The sequence below is a fragment of the Schistocerca cancellata genome, chromosome 1 (assembly GCF_023864275.1).
Source record: "Schistocerca cancellata isolate TAMUIC-IGC-003103 chromosome 1, iqSchCanc2.1, whole genome shotgun sequence".
NCBI classification, from domain to species: domain Eukaryota; kingdom Metazoa; phylum Arthropoda; class Insecta; order Orthoptera; family Acrididae; genus Schistocerca; species Schistocerca cancellata.
The window spans coordinates 419,483,827-419,500,764 of record NC_064626.1 but is presented as its reverse complement, the minus strand read 5'-3'; the positions used below and the strand labels follow the sequence as shown (position 1 = coordinate 419,500,764).

The window sequence follows — 16,938 nt, the reverse complement described above, 5'->3', positions numbered from 1 at the left end:
GCCTGAGGCAGGATTCGAACCTGTGACCGTAGCAGTCTTTGCTAACAGGAGGACATCACATGCAGTGTCTCTCTTGGGTCTGTGACCATATTGGTTGGACCCTAGATATTGGAAAACCATGAACTGGTCAGATGACACCCAGTTTCAGTTGGTAAGAGCTGATGGTAGGGTTTGAGTGTGGTGCAGACCCCACGAAGCCATGGACCCAAGTTGTCAACAAGGCACTGTGCACATTGGTGGAAGCCGCATTATGGTGTGGACTGTGTTTAGATGAATGGATCATTGATCATGACTCGAAATGGTCATGCTTGGCTACTTGGAGACCATTTGCAGCCGTTCAGTGCTGGAATTTTTATGGATGACAATGCACCATGTCATGGGGCCACAATTGTTTGCAATTGATTTCAATAACATTCTGGACAATTCGAGTGAATGATTTGGTCACTGAAATTGCTCGACGTAAATCCCATTGAACATTTATGGACATAATCGAGAGATCAGTTCTTGCACAAAATCCTGCACCAGCAACACTTTAGCGGTTATGGATGGCTATAGAGGCAGCATGGCTCATTGTTTTTGCAAGGGATTTCCAACAACTTGGTGAGTCCATGTTATGTTGAGCTGCTGCACTACACGGGTCAAAAGGAGGTCCAACATGATATTAGGAGTTATCCCATGAATTTTGTCACATCAGTGTAAGGCTATACAATAAAACTGAAGTTAAAATGTTTTTAAATTTGGTTCACAACAAATGCTAGTGAGAATGACGTCACATATGATCACTATATTCTAACACTTTAGATGACCCGAGGCGATGTGAAGTTGGATTGCAAAATTCACACCTCTCTCACACCAGTTGACTTACTTCACCTGCACAGCTGATCTTCTTCTCTGGATTCTCAGCTCCATTGATCTCCAAAACCTTAGGTAACCTAGACAAAGCATCTGGTATTATATTCTCAGAACCTTTTACATACTGCATCCTAATGTCATATTCCTGTAGGAACAACATCCATCACATTAATATACTATGTAACAATCGACTACTCATTGGAAAAGATACAGCTTGATGATCTGTATAGATATGGATTTCTGACCCCCATACTAGTGTTTGAAATTTCTGGATACTCCATACAATTGCTAACAGTTCCTTTTCAGTAGCTGTGTGATATAATTCACATTTATTCAGACTACGGCTAGCAAAGGCTATGGTTTGCTGTTCTCCATGATCTAGATCCCACTGTCCTTGGAAGAGTTCTGCATAATAAGGTATATTTCAACTTCCGCCAATAACATATTCACCATTTCTCACATTAATATTTTAATGTTTACAAATCATCCGATTCGTCTCGCTCCAGACTCGATAAAATACATCTGCAATAAAATTGGTTTAACAACCACATAATTTATGAACCCATCTTCCCTCTAGAGAGTCCAATATGTGAAGTACTTAAAAGTTAATATTCAGTTGTCCATTTTTCTTTAACAATAATCACAGTTACTAAAACAGCAAAGAATACTACATAATTACTCCTTGTTCTTTCATCACGGCTTCTGTGGCGCTAGCAGCAAACACTTTTCAGCGTTGTTTGACTGCCACGCTTACAGTTTTGTCATAACAAACTTCCAACCTGCACACAGAAAGATGTGGCGCAGCAGATACTTTTCCACTCTCCAACTTATATTTAAAATATTGTGTGTTTGAGATGGTAGAAGGACGAGTGGTTCTAGAATTTACATGGAAATTCTGGAAGTACTACAATATTTCATGCACTGTATGATGTTACAGGATGCTTTTGACTACAAAACTAGAAATACTGCATCATTGATGGCTTTCTTCCTTTCCTTATTTTGTAGAGTGAAAAATACTTGCAGTATTCTAGCTGTTATTGACATGCAGTTATGAAGGAACATTAAATTACTGAAGTGTAATGAAAGAAGCATGTAACTATCAGAATGGGTTAGCAAAATCACATTGGAAACAATTGAAGGGAAAGGTATTTTAAAATCTCTGCAGTTTTGTAATAGTAATTAATTCGCAGACACCCTCAAAAAGTCAGAAACTAATTTTTACTCCTACATTTATTTTCCTCTCAGTGGTTATAAAACTTATAGCAACAGAAAGAGAGACATTGCAGATAGCACTCCAAAAGCATTCAACAAAGGATGAGGCAAGCTGCTCAAATAGCCCCAGCCTAGCTAAAAGCCCAGACACAGTCTACTTATCGCATTAGGTAATAATGAAGAGTGCTCTGCTTGATATGTAGCAAGCATGCCAGTGTCAAACGGTTAACACTTTGCATTACTTCATAATTTTAAGTCCTGTTGTACAGCACTGTGATAAAATATATATGCTTCACTTTTTCCACATTCCAGAGACTCCTCTCTGTGTGGGATCCATATATTATATTAGTGTAAATTACAAATATGAAGATCAGGAGGAAGACTCTGGCATTTTGAGGATGTGGTTCAGGCTGTTAAGCCTGCTCAAGTAGCTCAGTTGGTAAGACTATCGCCTGCAAGAGACATGTTTCAATCCCAATATATCACTCTGAACCTGTCTGGAAGTATAACAACAATTATACTCAGCTGAATATTCAAGAGTCATTGTGGTCAGATTTTAACCTCTCTTAAAGATTTTTGTTGTTGTTTGAATGCACCAACATTTGTACACATTGTTCCTGTTGTATGATTACACAGAATGTAACACACCTTTTTTAAACTTTTTGTAAAGTGCACTATACTGCGTGATTCTGCTGGATATGAGATCTAGTAGTGACATTTTCTCTTTTTTGTTTCTTAAGTTTTACAGTTCTCGTTGGCCAGATTGTTACATGTCCTGACTACCCATTTCATTTCACTTCACTTGAATCTTGTACTGACAATATTTAGTACAAAGCTCTCCTTAGTGTAAAATCTGTTAAGTGCTTTAATTAAAATGTGTGCTTTTTTGTTCATCTTCATCTTAAGAAAGTAATTCAAGTACTCTTCACAATTTATCACAGACTCGCTGACCTGTTATTGCCATGTATCTGACCTTTTTCTTATACATATTGTCATATACATAAATTTATAAGTATTTACAGAAATCTATTTAAAAAAAATTATAGCTGGTATCACTTGAAGCCATGAACCATGGACCTTGCCGCTGGTGGGGAGGCTTGCGTGCCTCAGCGATACAGATGGCCGTACCGTAGTCGCAACCACAATGGAGTGGTATCTGTTGAGAGGCCAGACAAACGTGTGGTTCCTGAAGAGGGGCAGCAGCCTTTTCAGTAGTTGCAGGGGCAACAGTCTGGATGATTGACTGATCTGGCCTTGTAACAATAACCAAAATGGCCTTGCTGTGCTGGTACTGCGAACGGCTGAAAGCAAGGGGAAACTACAGCCGTAATTTTTCCCGAGGGCATGCAGCTTTACTGTGTGGTTAAATGATGGTGGTGTCCTCTCGGGTAAAATATTCCGGAGGTAAAATAGTCCCCCATTCGGATCTCCGGGCGGGGACTACTAAAGAGGACGTTGTTATCAGGAGAAAGAAAACTGGCATTCTACGGATTGGAGCATGGAATGCCAGATCCCTTAATCGAGCAGGTAGGTTAGAAAATTTAAAAAGGGAAATGGATAGATTAAAGTTAGATATAGTGGGAATTAGTGAAGTTCGGTGGCAGGAGGAACAAGACTTGTGGTAAGGTGAATACAGGGTTATAAATACGAAATCAAATAGGGGTAATGCAGCAGTAGGTTTAATAATGAATAAAAAATAGGAGTGCGAGTAAGCTACTACAAACAGCATAGTGAACGCATTATTGTGGCCAAGATAGACACGAAGCCCACGCCTACTACAGTAGTACAAGTTTATATGCCAACTAGCTCTGCAGATGATGAAGAAATTGATGAAATGTATGATGAGATAAAAGAAATTGTAAGATACTTCCAGGGGCAGATGTGGACTCTGACCATCTATTGGTTATGAACTGCATATTAAAATTGAAGAAACTGCAAAAAGGTGGGAATTTAAGGAGATGGGACCTGAATAAACTGACTAAACCAGAGGTTGTGCAGAGTTTCAGGGAGAGCATAAGGCAACAATTGACAGGAATGGAGGAAAGAAATACAGTAGAAGAAGAATGGGCAGCTTTGAGGAATGAAATAGTGAAGGCAACAGAGGTTCAAGTAGGTAAACAGACGAGGGCTAGTAGAAATCCTTGGTAACAGAAGAGATACTGAATTTAATTGATGAAAGTAAGTGAAGCAGGCAAAAAGGAATACAAACGTCTCAAAAATGAGATCGACAGGAAGTGCAAAATGGCTAAGCAGGGATGGCTAGAGGACAAATGTAAGGATGTAGAGGCTTATCTCACTGGGGGTAAGATAGATACTGCCTAAAGGAAAATTAAAGAGACCTTTGGGGAAAAGAAAACCACTTGTATGAATATCAAGAACTCAGATGGAAACCCAGTTCTGAGCAAAGAAGGGAAAGCAGAAAGGTGGAAGGAGTATATAGAGGGTCTATACAGGGGCAATGATCTTGAGGACAACATTATGGAAATGGAAGAGGTTGTAGATGAAGATGAAATGGGAGATATGATACTGCGTGAAGAGTTTGACAGAGCACTGAAAGACCTGAGCCAAAACAAGGCCCCGGGAGTAGACATCATTCCATTAGAACTACTGACGGCCTTGGGAGAGCCAGTCCTGACAAAACTCTACCATCTGGTGAGCAAAATGTATGAGACAGGCGAAATACCCTCAGACTTCAAGAAGAATATAATAATTCCAATCCCAAAGAAAGCAGGTGTTGAAAGATGTGAAAATTACCGAACTATCAGTTTAATAAGTCACAGCTGCAAAATACTAATGCGAATTCTTTACAGACGAATGGAAAAACTGGTAGAAGCCGACGTCGGGGAAGATCAGTTTGGATTCTGCAGAAATACTGGAACACGTGAGGCAATAATGACCTTACGACTTATCTTAGAAGAAAGATTAAGGAAAGGCAAACCTAAGTTTCTAGCATTTGTAGACATAGAAAAACCTTTTGACAATGTTGACTGGAATACTCTCTTTCAAATTCTTAAGGTGGCAGGGGTAAAATACAGGGAGCGAAAGGCTATTTACAATTTGTACAGAAAACAGATGGCAGTTATAAGAGTCGAGGGGCATGAAACATGAAAGGGAAGCAGTGGTTGGGAAGGGAATGAGACAGGGTTGTAGCCTCTCCCCAATGTTATTCAATCTGTATATTGAGCAAGCAGTAAAGGAAACAGAAGAAAAATTGGGAGTAGGTATTAAAATCCATGGAGAAGAAATAAAATCTTTGAGGTTCGCCGATGACATTGTAATACTGTCAGAGACAGCAAAGGACTTGGAAGAGCAGTTGAATGGAATGGATAGTGTCTTGAAGGGAGGATATAAGATTGAACATCAACAAAAGCAAAAGAAGGATAATGGAATGTAGTCGAATTAAGTCGGGTGATGCTGAGGGAATTAGATTAGGAAATGAGACACTTAAAGTAGTAAAGGAGTTTTGCTATTTGGGGAGCAAAATAACTGATGATGGTCGAAGTAGAGAAGATATAAAATACAGACTAGCAATGGCAGGAAAGCGTTTCTGAAGAAGAGAAATTTGTTAACTTCGAGTATAGATTTAAGTGCCAGGAAGTCATTTCTGAAAGTATTTGTATGGAGTGTAGCCATGTATGGAAGTGAAACATGGACAATACATAGTTTGGACAGGAAGAGAATAGAAGCTTTCGAAATGTGGTGCTACAGAAGAATGCTGAAGATTAGATGGGTAGATCACATAACTAATGAGGAGGTATTGAATAGAATTGGGGAGAACAGGAGTTTGTGGCACAACTTGACGAGAAGATGGAACCGGTTGGTAGGACATATTCTGAGGCATCAAGGGATTACAAATTTAGCATTGGAGGGCAGCGTGGAGGGTAAAAATCGTAGAGGGAGACCAAGAGATGAATACACTAAGCAGATTCAGAAGGATGTAGGTTGCAGTAGGTACTTGGAGATGAAGAAACTTGCACAGTATAGGGTAGCATGGAGGGCTGCATCAAACCAGTCTCAGGACTGAAGACCACAACAACAACACAACATCACTTGAATGTTAAATCAGCCATTGATTTGACATTAAAAAATTGGAAGAATTCTTGAAGATTACTGAAATAATAATTAGAGTTAGAGAGATCCAAGAAATTTATGGTACTCACTTCCCCTTTGGCATTCATGACATATTTCATTAGTTTGCTTCATATCCTACTAGTTAGAAATTTTTAGTTCTGCAGTAACAAATTTCTATACAAAGTACTAAACTTTTATCACGCAGTCTCTTTTGAGGCCTTTTCACATATAAAGATTTTGGGTTGATTTTTCAGTTGGTTCTAGGTTTTTGTTTCTGATGCAGATAAACAAGAAGTTTAATATTGTAGCAAAGCTTCTGAACTTGGACCTCTTTTTCCCCCAGACGAGGTCCTGTACGCTACAAATTTCAAGCCATTTATGAACTTGGCAGTCTTGCTGTAGTAAATGTTCGTGACATGGGTAATGTGAAAATGGCTTGGAAGCTTTTGGCATTTCCAGATACTCGAGTTTTCCAGTGTTCCAGCAATCAGAGTAAGGTAAGAAATATTTCTTATCTTTATTTGCAGGTGAGTTCCATAATTGCTGTGGATATTTTGTGTAATAATATTAGTACTGAGACATGCATTTGGGTATTAGACAGAATACACATTTTTTAAATTTGTAAAACAGTGGAATGAATGAATATAACCATTCAACAAACAATGTAGGTCAGTTTGGTTGGTGTTGTCATCACAGAGACAACGGAATCAAAAAGACAGTAAAATAAAAGTAGCAGATAATGAGATATGTCAATGAGGAAAAGGAATTCTAAGTCTGTAGGACCAAAAGCATGGGATTTACCCGCTAGTTGGACTAAACAACTAAGGAGTAGGACAACAGAGGAAAGTGTGATAGAAGCTTAAAGTTGAAGGAGCAAAAGAGATTGACGATGGGTATATATCACATGACTGGTGGAACATAAGCATGCCTTGGAATGAAAGTGCGGGTTTATTAGTATTTTTGCTTGTGACCAAATCTAAATAATTTAGGCGGGGTGCAAGCAGTACTCAGTTTCCATCATGTTGATTTTATTGCAACTTCAGAACTAACACCACTACTGTGCATTTCCTTTTAGTGATTTTTCATTGTCATTGAAAGTTTCATATAAGTCACTGTGCAAAGTGACTGCATGTGAGTTGTTTGGTAACATGAGTAGTTTTGCTGGTGGTTACCACCTAAGGTTGTTTAATCACCTTGTTACAAGTGGGTCAAAAGTAGGTGGACTTTGGTGGGTGCATCTGACAAATTTATATGGAAATCTTATGGCTGTTAGAGACAAATGGGACCAGGTAGCATTTTGCAACTGCAAGGTTTCAATTGATATGTTACAAATTTAATGGGTAACAAAATGCCATGCTGAGAAAATTTAACAAGACCAAAACATATATTTAGTAGACCAGTGTTGTTGAACAAAAAAAGGTTTAGTGGGAGGATTCCATTGTGTGTGTTACACATTATCAAGGAAAGCGTGTATTTATCAATATTTTGTTACAGGAACTTTATTTATTGATCTAATGATTGTATACATTGGAGTTGTCTGACCAAATTGCAGGCCTGGTTTAATTATTTTAGAATGGATTTGGCTTTACTCGTCTCTTACAGTTAATTCATCCTGACATCTCCAGAGATCTGAATTGAGTTCAAAATGTGGCTGTTTTAATAACTCAACATTGCAGCTATGGTTGCTTTAATCATTCTACATTGGTACTTGCACTGAAAAAGTCTAAACATTCAATTTAGTTACACATCACTTTGGCGCACTGAGTGTGTTTCCACCCACACTGGGGGAACTCATTCAAACTGGTTTTGAGAGCAGTTTACATTTTGTAATTTGTTCTAGAAAATGTACAGTTTGGTGTAACTGTTATCATTGCCCTCAGTGTAAATGAATCCTTGTTGGTGAACCTACTTGTCTGTACTTAGAAACATATTGCCTTACATCATGATAGTTTCGATCACCAAGCCTTCCATAAAATGGAGTATTTTAATTTTTTTTCAGCCTGTAGCAGGAGACCAATGACCTCAACTCTCTCTCCCCCCCCCCCCCCCCCCTCCTTTTTTTGATGGTGTTCTTCCAGGTATGCTCAATATTTTGATGACCACCTCAGTCTTCTTCTTCAGGCGCTGCGAGGTTTATCCTTATGTTTATTCACCAGACTGTGAAATGTTGTTTGTCCCACTGTGCTCACTATGCCTTTTGATACTCTTTTGTTTTTTACAGTGCATATGATATTCCCTGAAATGCACATTCTGTTAACATTTCCTAGGTCTGGTGGATGTGATGGCAAATCGGGTTCTCAGTTTATTAAAATTATCTGCCATCACATCCACCAGAGATAGGGAAGACCGAGAGAATGTGTGTTTCAGGGAATCTTAGCAAGGGCTCTGAAAACCGAGAGAGGGTCAAAGGGTATAGTGAGTGTTAGTACTCGAACTCGGCAGTAAATAGCAGCACGGGACCAACAATAGTTCACCATCTGGTTGGAGTCCAGGCAGCAAGTACACATGACAGCACTACTCACAGCAGTTGAAGAAGATAACTAGCTCAATCAACAAAATATTGTGCAAAAAATGGAAACAACAACTTGGCTGTATATGAGGTTGCACACCATGCTCTCAGCTCCAAGCATCTACCAGAAATTTATTTCAAGTTGTGCTTGAAGTACTTGTCATCTGTTGCTCATTTTATCACTGAGTGCACAGCATTTTTTAGGAGGTGCACAAGCACATCACAGTTGGGTTTGAAATTCTTGACAATTGTCCATATGTTGTATATGAGGGAAATTTTCTTTGCTGGACTGTTTTGGGTAGTAGTGGCGAGTTGAATGATTGCCACTGCCATATTGACAGTGCAATAAAACTTCTGCCTGTATGTTTCTGTGTGCCACAAATCTACATAATTGAAGGTCTTAAATATTGTTAGTGTTTATGCTGCAAAAACTGGTTATGTGTAGACAAAATTTAATTTGAAGGGTACAAAACTGTCATAATGACGCTTTTACTACCTGTAAATTGGTAAACCCTCGCGTGTCAAGTTTAAATGTGGTGCGTACACTCTAAGACTCAAATTTACGTGGGAGGTCTGTCATCACAAGGGCAGACATGCATTTAAAAAATCATAAAAGTTCAGAATTGAGTATGTAGAATTGAAAGTTATTATGCATATTTTAGAAACTCTACACTTACATTTAGATAGGTTCACAATGATGTGTTGGTGTGGTTGGTTTCAAAACATTTTGGTAAATGTAGGTCACTGCGTCTTTTTACATTGACAGCCAGTTTGGAATAATCATCTTGTACCGTGGCACACTGTACGACATTTTGTTGGATTCTTATTCTTTTCATTTACTGGGATATACATTGGAAAATGAACCCAATCAATTGCTTGTATACATTAAGGATATAGGATAATGTGTGTTGCCATAATGTTACACATTCTGGGAGCTGTACTAATTATAATAATTGTTATGCAGCATTTACTTGAAAGTCTGAGAACATTTTCAACTGTCACTTTATGGTCCACAATATGGGCAGAACTACAAAAAAGATTATGTTGCAGTTTGTGTTATTTCCACCTTTTGTAGCCTCTCTAGTAAACATTAGAAGGGAAATTACTACCACCATCTGAATTATTACTAAATTTGTAACTGTGGTGTAAAAAATGAGTTATGAGATTTGTAATTACTACTTCTTCAGTAAAAACAATACTGCCTAGAAGTCATTTTGTATCTGGAGAATGGAAATTTGAGACTACTTATCAAATGTAGAAATGATATTTTGGACACATGAAGCTGCTGTAAAAATTATTTTTTATTGTATAACCGGTTTCAGACAGACACTATTTTCCAATATAATTTTTTGTTGATAGCAGGAGTTACACATATACAGTGTGTCCTCCTAGGAGTCATCAGGCACTTGGTTGATTCTGCATATATTTGCAATTTCAGTTTTGTGATCTGTAGCTGGAGCCAACCTAAACAAATACTACTCATAATATCTTTCAGGCAACACCCAGTGTCGACTGAAACTTTTGGTTTGTTTCCAGCTACAAACAAAATTATTTTTAAAAGCAAAATTTTATGTGCCCACCTGGTAGAGGTGTCCCAAGTTAGTCTAGAAAACGAAAACAAAATTTCACATATCTGCCAAAACATCAGAGAAAATATGCCTGATGACTCTTAGGAGGGACACCCAGTATAAGATAAAATGAATGTCAAAATATAATATTTATAAATAGTGAAAGAGCTTTAATACCGCTGACTGCTTTGCACACCTTGTAGTTAAAATCTTCATCAAATCGTTGGTGCTGTAAAAGCTACATGCAAAATTTTTTGGTCTCATTTGGGGGTTCTGTGGTTGAAAGTATAGTACTATCATTCATCCAATGTGAATGTGTTGCTATGTACTATGTAGTGTCATTATTTTTACAGATTTTTCAAAGAGAATTAAAATTAAAGGGTGATATTTACTGCACATGGCTAATTTTTGAAAATACTAAATATTTCAGAAATATTGGAACTGGAAGCCATTTTTCCTGTTACAGAGCAGAATATTATGGCCTTATGTATCATAACCAATACCTGTTCATATGTGTGATTTTGTAACTTTGTTAGTGAACCCATTGAAAATAACCTTTTCTGACTTGTCATCATTAAGGAAGAATTCATTGCTATACGCTTTCAGGAAGAATGGCTGGAAAAATTTGACCAAGCTAAAAAGGCCCGCCTTGCTCAGGAGCAGCAGAAAAGGGAATCTGCAAATACAGGTAGTGCCTCATCTCCAGTGAAACCAGTACGATCGGAATCTATTGACTCGTCAACTAACCGTAAGTGCTGCATTGCTTTATTTGTTTATTTGTTTCAGATGAGGTCTCAAAATGCTAGAAACAATTTTTTGTATGACTGGAAATGGAAAATAAATTTATCTTCTGGATTGTCTTTTTCATTTTATGTACTCACTATTGATGTACTGGTCAGTGTGGCATTATTGAGAGGATCTAACCTGGATGTTCCCAGACATGAGTAGGTGACACTAGTGTATTGGAAGGTGTTGCTAAGTATATATATTCCACTTTGTGTGAAAGAAAATTGCTTGGCTGTTTGATGATATGGACATAACATTGACTTAAATTCATTAACATTCAAACCTGACTTCAGTATGGCAGAAGCAGGTGGAAACTGTGCAACACACTGTAGTGATGACAGTAAATTAACAACCCATGCAGTAGTGGTGCTTCAGTAAGTTCTGGGTAGGCTAATGTGGCTCTTTATAAATTTGATGGGGATTACATTAGATCAGATTCTTGATTTTGCAACCGAACAGTGAGCAATCAAGAAGACACGAGTTCTCCTTGAAGGCAGTGATCATCATCACATATGTACTCTTGGAGTGAGTATTTCTCCAAATTTTTCATAACAAAACCTTCTGGTGTTGCACAAAGCAGTGATCTGCAAAAACTGTATTAGACCATAATTATCATTTGTCTGGAGGGTAGTTAGATGCCAGAAAGTCCAGTCATCTTAAGAAAAAATAAAGGTAAGCATGGTTGTTAGTTCTCTGCTGCCATTATTCATAATTCATTTTTGTAAACTGCTGAAAGAGTTAACAACAAACAGTACTATAATCTGCAATACAAAATATATTAAAGTCACTTGTTGAGCTCATGTGAGTGGTTTGTGACAATGTGAAAGTCCGAGGCAGCAATGAATCTCTTCTAGATTAATTATACACACCAGCTCTCTATTTCCAAACATTTGTATGATTTTGTGTGTGGAGAGAGTTTGATCACTGGAGTAGCTGTCACAGTGCTTTTGATATGTTTCTGTTGGCCCCAGCACCAAACTATAACCAAAGCGGCGTCGATACACATATATTGTAGGAAATGTATACAATCAAAAAAATACTTACTTTCTTGTTTTCTCTGACTCTTTAATCTTTTATGTTTTTCTGTTACATGTATAATTTGTTAGTGTTAGTCACAGTATTTTATAATGTATAGCTCAAACAAATTACAGTGACATTTAATTATACTGTAAAATGCATTCTTATTTCTCAGCATTTGAGGACTCAGAAGACAGTATTCCTGAGCTAGAACTACCAGACTGGCTTTTAGAAGTACCTGAAGACCTTGACGTATGCATTGCCCAGCGCCATTTTGAAGATGCTTACAATTTGCTTGAACGAGCTCGAGATTTTCTGGACAAAAATTCTGGTAGAGGCAGTGATGCAGTTATTATTGATATCCGGTAAACACATACTTGTTCTTAGTTGAATCTGTTTATATGTGTTGTGCATGTTACATAAATAATAAGGCTGCATTAAAACAAATTGTTTTTATTGTGATGTCTTGCATGTAGAAGGTAAATGTGGAATGAACTCTGAACACCGAACTCTAATTTACAGTGTGTTTTTTGGTTGCTTTAAATATCTATATACACAACAGTTTCCTTCATACAATTGTTCTTTGTGTTAGTGTAGGCTTCTGTGGCCGTTTTCACAATCAATAAAATTTTTCTTGGTCTGTGATGGCATTGTCAAAGTGGTCACAGCCTCCAAATAATTTTAATGAACTGTTCTTTGTGTTTGTCGCTCTGTGTTTGAATTACTTCATTTAGAAGTAATATAATACATTGCATGATTGTTGAATTATGTTCAAGGGTCTTACACAAAATAGATTTTCCATTAGTGACCAGTACAGCAGTGTTACGAAAGGATGTTGTTCCTGTTCTTGTGATAGAAACACCCACACTGCTTGTTACCGAGCGAGGTGGCGCAGTGGTTAGCACACTGGACTCGCATTCGGGAGGACGACGGTTCGAACCCGCGTCCGGCCATCCTGATTTAGGTTTTCCGTGATTTCCGTAAATGGTTCCAGGCAAATGCTGGGATGTTTCCTTTGAAAGGGCACAGCCGACTTCCTTCCCCGTCATTCCCTAATCTGATGAGACCGATGACCTCGCTGTTTGGTCTCTTCCTCCAAACAACCACAACTGCTTGATAAAGTGTCTCAAAATATTGAGAGTGTAGTCTGTATTATTAAAATCATTCCTAGAAAGGACACATCTAATGAGTCAGTATATAATCATATTGGAAGGAAATGTAGCTACTTACGAAATCCTTAACATTGCAGTTTGTAGCAAATCTACAAGAAGATGGGAATATCAACACTCAGTTGTCCTGCACAAAGTAGTTTCAGTATTTTATGTTTTAAACTTGTCCCTATGCCTTGTGACTTCAGAGGCTGTTGATACTGTATTGCAAATACTAATACCTTGAGTGGAGTTCACAAGGGTGTTTTGATAAATGTCAGTAACAAAATCAAAAGATAAGATAAACAAAATACTAAATACATTATTGATTTATAGTGCAATTCTTATAACATGACCTTAATAGCAGTACACACTTCTGTTTGCAGCTGAAAAGTATTCCATTGTACAAAGCAGTTGAATAATCATATCTTTTTACATCTTGCCTAACACCCATCTTTGTAGTATGATGAGAAGAGCATGTGAATTCGTGTACTGAGGGAGGTGGGGGAACCTTGTTATAGCAATTCCCCATCACACACCTCAGCTGCAAAGTGAGCGAGCTTTATCATTTTAACGGGATACATATCTTCAGTGCTTGCTTGTTTGTTGTATTTAAAAACTGTGTTAGTGTTTATAATCTTTGGAGGTGCACTGAAAGTTTCAAAACTGAAGGACACACACACACACACACACACACACACACACACACACACACACACTCTCTCTCTCTCTCTCTCTCTCTCTCTCTCTCTCTCTATGATTCTCCAGTGTAATTTCAGAAATTATTATTATTAATCATATGGCAGTTACACATCATATTGGATAAATAAAATATGTACATATTTTACAAAGTTATAGACATATTATTTATATAATATATCACATTTGCTGTAGTGTCCAAGGAGACTGAAGAGTTTCCAGGGTACGAATTTTGGGGACACTCTTCAACAACGTGTCTGACAATCTGTCTCGGGAAGCCACAGACACAATTCATAGTGGTGGTCTTTCTCCACCTGTGCAGTTGGTCATCATGTCTCCCATGATTAGTCCAGATCCTGTTGAGTGTACTCGGTGCCCTCTGGGGCAGATTAAGCTCCCATGATTTGTTGCTGACTTGAAGAAAGCTATGGAGCTCTGGTGAAGTATTATTATACCATTATTTTGGCCAAGCTTAGAGGAGATTCAACTTATCGGGAATTCCTATAACAACATTCCCCCACCACTCTCAGCACATGAATTCACATGCTCTTCTCATCATACTACAAAGATGTATAAGTGGGAGTGCCGGAGCAGTCTGTTGTTTCAGGTAGCAAGCATGCCCTCATGAACTGGCAGCTGCTGGTTGTTGAGGATTTTTTTATATTCCCTTGAAAGGATATTCCTTCTCCTCAGGTTAAGTGATGGAATTCAGCTCAGGGTAGGTAGGCAGAATACTGGAGTGGACTTGATTGGGCACAATCCACATTGTTTGATTTAGCAGGCCTGCAGTATTCTGCTACTGAGTCAACAAGGTCCAGGACAGATGATCAAAAGATCAAAGCTGCAGAACTCCGTGTTGTGCCATATAATTTCTTGTCTTCAGTTTAGCTGCAGTCTTTGTTAAATGCACTTCAAATGGCAGCATTCTGTCAAGTATAACTCCAATGTACTGTGGATGTTTGTTATGGGCCAGGCGAGTACCCTGGAAAAATATGTCCAGTTTTCTGTTGGCTGGGATATTATTCAGTTGAAAGCAAGTCCATTCAGTTTTGTCATGGTTCGCTTGAAGTGTCCCTTTATGAAAATATTGTCCCATTATACTTAGTTCTTTTGTTAATATATCTGCTATTACTCAGTCACCAGCATAACCAAAATTCCCAGACGGAGTGGCTTACTTATCGGCAATATACTAGTTAAATAGTGGTGGAGCTGAGATTGACCCATGAGGTAGGTCATTGTTGAGAATCTTCTGCTCACTAGTGATACTGCATGTGATTACCTGAAATGGCCTGTTAGTCAATATGTTGTTAAGAAGTTGTGCTGTTGTGCAGGGTGTTGCACGGAACAGCTGATCAGCCGATAGACAGCACCCTGCCTCCAATCAGTATCATAAGCTACAGGCAGATCAATTAATAAAGCAGAGATCTTTAGATGTTTGGGGAATCCAGCTTCTACGTAAGTTGTCACTGAAAATACATGATTGTGTCACACAGCTATGGTTTGGTCAGAACCCAGTCTGTTCAGCAGGAATTTTTCCAAGTATTTTGATACACATTCTTTTATATAGGAGTCTCTCAAGTAATTTGTAAATCAGAAGGGCAATAAGACAATAACTTTAAGGTCTGATGTTAGGTTTACCTGGTTTTAAGATACCAGTGATATTTGTTTGCTTCGTAAGTCATGGTCTGGACCCTGTTGGCACAGTGTTGGAGAAAAATTGGGCTAACCATATTTTAGCATATTTGCAAAATTGTAGAGTGAATTCTGGATGTATGCCACCGAAACCTGGAGCTTCAGCTTATTGAATGTCTTGTGAAGTTGTTGAAATGTCATTGAGAGTGAATGGGAGAGAATATGGGCTGTGATGTGAAATTCCACCATCATGGTTCTTTGTTCTCACTTCACTTGTACAGCATGAGGTCGGGAAATAGATGATTTCGATCATGGGTGGAAACAGATGGCCTGCGGGCCACATTCAGCCCATGATTGGATTCAATCCAGCCCGCGGAAGAAATTGTGAGTGAACACAAAATGAATGTAATCTCAAAAAAAAAATGTTTTTAGGCATAATTTGTTGGCATGGCATGCCGGGAAAGGGGTGATATTCATTTCAATGTGTTACCCCTTCAACATTAACTTCATGGAAGCCATAGTTTTCACTTCAAGCACTAGGAGTGTTCCTGTCCCATTCTGAAGAGGTAGCCTGCGATATGAATTAAGTAAGTGAATCAGGTCCATGGGCCACCAGAGGTTGCCCATGCGTGTTGTAAATGTTCGAGCAGTGTATGGAGCCAGCTGTGTTCAGTTTTATGAGGTTGTTGTTGTGTTATGTTATTTGATTTGTACCTCCCAGGTTTCTGCTTGATTGAAGTCATGTTTTTCAACAGTGTCCAGCCATTTATGGCAGCGTCTGGCATCAAGACTATGCAACATTTTGTCTGCTATTTCTTGTTTTCCAGTTGTGAGGAAGTCCCCATACAGTTTCTCACCAACCATCTAGGAATGTGCTCCTACTGTTCATAATACTGCTCCGACAAATCTTCGATAGTTATTGCGCAAGGGAGGAAATCCATCCCAAGATCTTATGAAGGTTGTTAGAGAAGTTGGATCAGTTTGCTTTCTGGAAGTTCCAGAGGCTTCCATTACCACTAAATGATGCTGATTGTTTAGAAAGTCAGGCAGAACTGTTTCTGTGGTTGCTAGTGGCTGGAGATTATCATTTGAAGATACAAAACATAGATCAGAATTGCACTTTGCCTCCAAGCGGCTGATCTAAATGTGAATTGGTTCTCGGCATCAAAAAATAGGTGCGGGATGTGTTCTTCTTCCCATGGTAGCTGTTGACATCATATGCGTAAATAGAAGTGTGTGTGTGAAGGCCATGGAACTGCAGAAGTTTGTAGATATTTACAATATGTAAATCTCCAGTTTTTGTAACATCTTTGTGGATATTGTTAGAGGTTCCTGTTTAGATTAAGAAAGCTTTTTTTTTCTGTGAATATATATGGCGATCCTATAGGCTGGATGGTAAGTTGCACCAAGGAGTCACATCCTGGTAGTCTACTCTTGTCATTAG

The 16,938-nt window shown here is 38.4% G+C and overlaps 1 protein-coding gene across 2 annotated transcripts in view; it reads left to right on the top strand.

Annotated features, from left to right (window-relative positions):
* LOC126175914 (exocyst complex component 8) overlaps positions 1 to 16,938 on the top strand; it is a 91,286-nt gene that overhangs the window by 29,609 nt on the left and 44,739 nt on the right. For both annotated transcript variants that reach the window (XM_049922986.1, XM_049922995.1), the window contains exons 5-7: positions 6,479 to 6,632; positions 10,819 to 10,960; positions 12,191 to 12,380. In XM_049922986.1, the coding sequence (XP_049778943.1) occupies positions 6,479 to 6,632; positions 10,819 to 10,960; positions 12,191 to 12,380 (486 nt within the window). The remainder of the gene's footprint in view (positions 1 to 6,478; positions 6,633 to 10,818; positions 10,961 to 12,190; positions 12,381 to 16,938) is intronic.